This window comes from Eimeria mitis, genomic scaffold, assembly GCF_000499745.2.
Source record: "Eimeria mitis Houghton genomic scaffold, Emh_scaff4074, whole genome shotgun sequence".
NCBI classification, from domain to species: domain Eukaryota; phylum Apicomplexa; class Conoidasida; order Eucoccidiorida; family Eimeriidae; genus Eimeria; species Eimeria mitis.
The window spans coordinates 1-5,089 of NW_024015326.1; the positions used below are offsets into that span (position 1 = coordinate 1).

General features: G+C 46.6%; 2 protein-coding genes across 2 annotated transcripts; both read left to right on the top strand.

Moving 5' to 3' along the window:
* Positions 1-2,184: 2,184 nt before the first annotated feature.
* EMH_0072230 (uncharacterized protein) lies at positions 2,185-2,820 on the top strand (the record flags this gene model as incomplete). The annotated part of the gene is given in 2 exon segments (XM_038022691.1): positions 2,185-2,750; positions 2,754-2,820. Coding segments are annotated over 2 exon segments (633 nt in total).
* A 157-nt stretch (positions 2,821-2,977) lies between these two features.
* Positions 2,978-4,306, top strand: EMH_0072250 (uncharacterized protein; the record flags this gene model as incomplete). The annotated part of the gene is given in 2 exon segments (XM_038022692.1): positions 2,978-3,439; positions 3,443-4,306. Coding segments are annotated over 2 exon segments (1,326 nt in total).
* Positions 4,307-5,089: the final 783 nt, after the last annotated feature.

Genomic DNA, 5,089 nt, shown 5'->3' on the forward strand with positions numbered 1-5,089 from the left:
CGCATTCATCAGTGCACTGGTTTTGGAGTCACATAGGGTGCACTGGAACAGAAAACGATATTTCAACTTTCTAAAGATAGCTGAATGTTAGGGGGAAACGAGGAAGACGTGGGGGCAGCAGGTGTTCCAGCTAGTAGAGAGTCTTACCGGCTAGTATTTTCTCGGCGCATTGAACAAATGGCTGTGACATAAGGTTCTGCATTTATCTGTATGATTTTAAAAATTATACACTTATCTCAACATCCACTTTATAATTCCTTATTTTTCTCTAGACAGATTCCTGCTTGCTTCCCCGCAGCTGTACAGTTTCTAGTTGCGTCGCCGCCGATGCTGACGCGCTCTATGCAACGCTTCTCCGGTTAGGTTCTTTGGTTACTGGCATAAACCAATAAATATAAGAATTTTAGCTCGGGGTGAGCGACTTGTTGAGGCCCTATACGCATCAACAACAATGTTAATAGAGGACGCCTACATAATATCGTGTGACTGAAGCCGCAGATATCTTGCTCTTGAGGATAGTGTTAACATTTAATTCAATGGGCTGCTGTTTTATTTCCATCCAAGCGTGTATCGTCAGACTAGGAAGGTGGACTCAAGTCAGCACCAGTAGCATCTCCTCTCCGTAGCTTGTAGAGATTTTCCCGCTTGCGTGCACGTCGGCTACTGATGGCCAAATAAGCACTCACCAATTACCTACAATGTTAATGCATGCATCAGCAGGGGGCTTGGGTGCACCTGCATGTGGATTTGCCTTGTTGCAGCAGGTGTAGTATGGTGAGTTGCGATTCATCTCCTCACCAGCCTCAGGCCCTTCGACGGCCTTGTCCAGGACGCGCAGACAGTTTAGTAGAGGTCAGCTGTTTTTAGAAACACTTAACTCAGAATTTCCCCTTACTTCATCTCTCTACGGCCTTCCACTGAGATCGACGACCCCCGCCACAAACCCTAAACCCTAAACCCTAATGAATGAATAATCATTTATAGAGGAGTGAGAGGTAATGATAAACGACCAACAATTAACTAAACTTTAAAGAATAAATTATAAATGCAAAGATACGCCAGGTAAACAAACAGCCAGACCCTAAACCCTAAGACCTAAGCCATAGAAAGACCGTATCGATCATCTCGTTCGCATTCTCTTACTACAAATGTTTTCTATGAACTGCCGCCAAACCCTACAGGAATTCTTATACTGCAATAGAAACTTGAAATAACTCTATGAAATATCATCTGAGGTCACTGTGGCTCGCGTTGTAACACAGTGTTAAAATACCAGTATTATATAGTTTTATAATATAGGCGTGTCTACGTCGCTCTCTTGATCTCCCTGTCAATGGATCTACATGAAAATTACCGAAATAACGTCAAGTTAATATTAAATTCAATGAAAATCCCNCCCTGTCAATGGATCTACATGAAAATTACCGAAATAACGTCAAGTTAATATTAAATTCAATGAAAATCCCCAAATTACAGAACTTTTGATGGTAAACTCCACCGAAATCTCTCTCCTGTTTAGTATCTGCTTCCCTCGCCAGTGCGAGCAGGCCAGCCATTCAGAACGAGGTGCACACAGGTCAAGGTGTCGTGTTGGCCCGGCTCTAGAGCTCTAACTCCTAATACATCTATAATTCTATTAATATTATTAAATTCTACTTATACTTTAATCGAGAAATCCTAAGATTTCAAATAATATATCTATTATTATATATATAATATATACCTTACTCTTACACTATCGCTGACTATGGTCAATCCCAGCCACTCCAGTGGCGCTCGTGCGCGACGGTGCGTGCACGTCTCCCGCGTCGCTGCACCGAGACAGAGGTTTCTTATGTGAGGCGAGCAGAAGGTATTTTTCTCTTGCTTTAACTCCTTAAAATTAATGAAGCTTCTCCACAGGTAAAAAGATAAAGGGATTCTAAACAGTTGCAGTTCTTTCTGTGCATTTTTTTTTGGGCGACAGCACGACGCAGGCTGTTTCAGGTGTTCAGCCTTGCGGACACTGACCGTTGACCATTGCCAGCACTTCTTTGGTTTTATCTGCCAGCAGTTCNGTGTTCAGCCTTGCGGACACTGACCGTTGACCATTGCCAGCACTTCTTTGGTTTTATCTGCCAGCAGTTCTTTGGTTTTATTGTTGGTGTTTTTGTCTATACATAATTGAATTTGACCCTGATTAGAATGCCCACTAAGGCAAGCCGAGATGTGCATACCATGGGTGGGGGAGATAAAGAGCACGAATTCGAGTTGCCTGCATTGAAGCTGGCCCAGTTGCTGAACTGTAGAGACATCGAATTGGAGGGATTGGGAATAGAGTATGTTAACACCAAGGCGGAGGATGGAGAAAGCACTTTCCATGCGGCTTTGATTGCTGAGGTTATAGATGGGCGGACTGTCGACTGTGTTCCGCTGACGAGCTGTGAGGACCTTGACTCGCGAGTGGATGATGAAGAGGCGAGGAAAGTTCCGTCTGTAATCCTTTCACTGAAAGTGCCGTCAAAAACTTATGTGGACCTCGAGAGCCCCCCGCAGAGTAAAGTAGGCTATGTGAGCCGGGGAGTGAGGGATGTAGAGGCAAGGCAGTTTCAGCTTGCGGGCATAACCGTGCCAAAGGCGAAACTGGATGACACACCAGTGACGAGTGTAGGTGGTTCTTCGTCGTCGAGGTCCTACGGCAGCGAACATCTGGATGCAGCGGGGGAGCCTCTGGGGGTGGCCGCTGCAGCTTCGCTTGCCGACCTCGTGCTGGNAGGAGGCAGAGCAACTGTACAGCTGTTTGGCAAAGAAAGCGTCGCGGGCATTGCAGACTGTTCATGAGCTCGAGACGACGGAACAGGAGGCGTCGCTGAGTTCATGGGACCGTCTGGTGACACTTGTGAAGAAACTTATATTAAAAAAAGGATGTTCTGCATCTACCGAAATATTGGGGTACTTTACCGGAGCTGTATTCGACTACAGTACTTGCCCTCCACTCATGGCTGTGGTTAGTGTAGCCGATGTTATGATGCAGCGCGGGCTGGCATGGTTAGATTCTGTCGGGGGAGAAAAAGGAATTCAGAAACCACAGGGGGGAAGATGGGGGAATTGTCGGTATCAGCATCTGATGGCGTTGCAAGAACGAGCCAGGAAAGCACGCCAAGGGGTATGGCAACTTCGGCGAGATGTACTGAAGGATCTTCGGCTTGACGAGGAGGGGAATTTGCCTCGTTTCAGCGGAGAAGAGAGTGCTTTCCCAGCTCTACTCCTTGCACAGATGTTGCAGTATCTTTCAGGCGACAATGGCGACGGAAAATCAACGGCTAAGGAGGAGAACGGGGGGCGCTTCTTTGCTGCACTTGTCACGAGAGTTGTAGATGGGGATACAGTACGTTTGGCCCCTGTGTTGTCAGACGAACATGTGCATAGGCTTATGCACGAGAATGAGAGACGCTCTATAAGNTCAGAACTGGAGTCATGGGGTGATGGAGAGAAGAGTGTAGCTGTGAAGGACGCGGACAAGCGCTTCATTCTAACTACCGTCTATGCCATAGACACGCCAGAGGTGGCGAGAGGGGGGTTAAAACCTTACACGGGTCGGGCTGTTTTGTCTGTCGGGGCACACCTCACCTACGGGAGTGAACAGCTGGATGAAGGGGGGCAACCGCTGGGCGTAGCGGCTGGGCGGGCAATGTCAGAGCTGGTCTTGGGGAGGGTTGTACTGGTAGAGGAGCTGGGGAGTGATTGCTTTGAGCGGCTTGTAGCGCGTATTTTTATCCCCGCTGTATCGGATAGTCTGCACACCGGTGCCGCTTCCCATGCTGCTTTCTTTTCTCTTCTATCGACGGAATTACGGTGCCTCTATATTAGAGATTTCGGTAGTGTGGCGGATCTGCCGCAGTGCACGGGGGTGCGTGGCGTGGTTTCCATCGTTCATAGAATCCGCAAAGCAAGATCAGGCAACTTGCAGCAGCTTCTGTTGGGGTGTATGAGGAGGATGGTGTACAATCACATCCGGGGTCTGATAGATGCCAGCGAGGAGATGTTGCGCAGGGGCCTCGCGCGCGTTTATTGTGCGGCGTCAGTAAAAGTGAAATACGGAGGCAAAGAACAGAAAAAAAGGTTAGAAGAGTTGGCTCGCACAGCGGAAAACAGAGGCTGCGGAATGTGGGGATTACCTTGGTGGTGCCAAGAGGATCCCAAGGAGCACAGAAGACGGACAAGGGGTGATGGACGTTTCACATGCAACGAGGGAAAACTGGAGCGGCGGAAGACTTGCAACAACATACTCATAAATTCGTGTATAGGGGGGAACGGAAACAGATAAAAGTTCTCAATGAGAAACCTGGACATGGCCATGGCCGACGGTGTTCTGTGGATGCGTGTGTTCATGCTCCAGTATCGTACCACATGGTTGTACAGTACTGTGCGTGGAAACTTTATGCGTATACAGAAGAATATACGTGAAAAGAAGGGATTAAGTATACATGCGGGACTGCATACACGACACGACAGTGTATTGAACACCATTGTTCACAAGTATTCTATGCTTTCTATACATTTTTCAGTTCACAGAGAGGGAGCTGCATATTCATTGCTGCCATTTATCTTCATCTCCACGGAAATACAGCGATGGGGTCTCGTGGACTCGACGCCCGGAGCTGAGGTGAATTTACTTTTGAAACACAACGAAGTTGCCGTCTATGTTATATATAATAAATACAGTGGGGTCAAACATACCGACCAGCTGTATGCACAGCATTTTCTTTTTTTTTTTTTCTTTCATATATATAAATATATATATATTCCTGGTGCTAGATTAAGCGCCTCGAGGTACACAGTGTACAGCATATATACAACACTGTATGTTACCTCGGCACCGGTCCAGGCCAAAGCACAGCATCTGGCGCCGTGTGCAACGCTTCATGTGTCACAGACCTGTACAATTCAGAAATACACGCAGTGCTATGTATGAAGAAAATTTCATACTACAAACCAGTGATCATGCAGAATGACGTGATGAAAACGATACTGTTATACACACTGTACAGCTTCTCGATGTGTTATATATATATATATATATATGTATATATATATATATATATATATA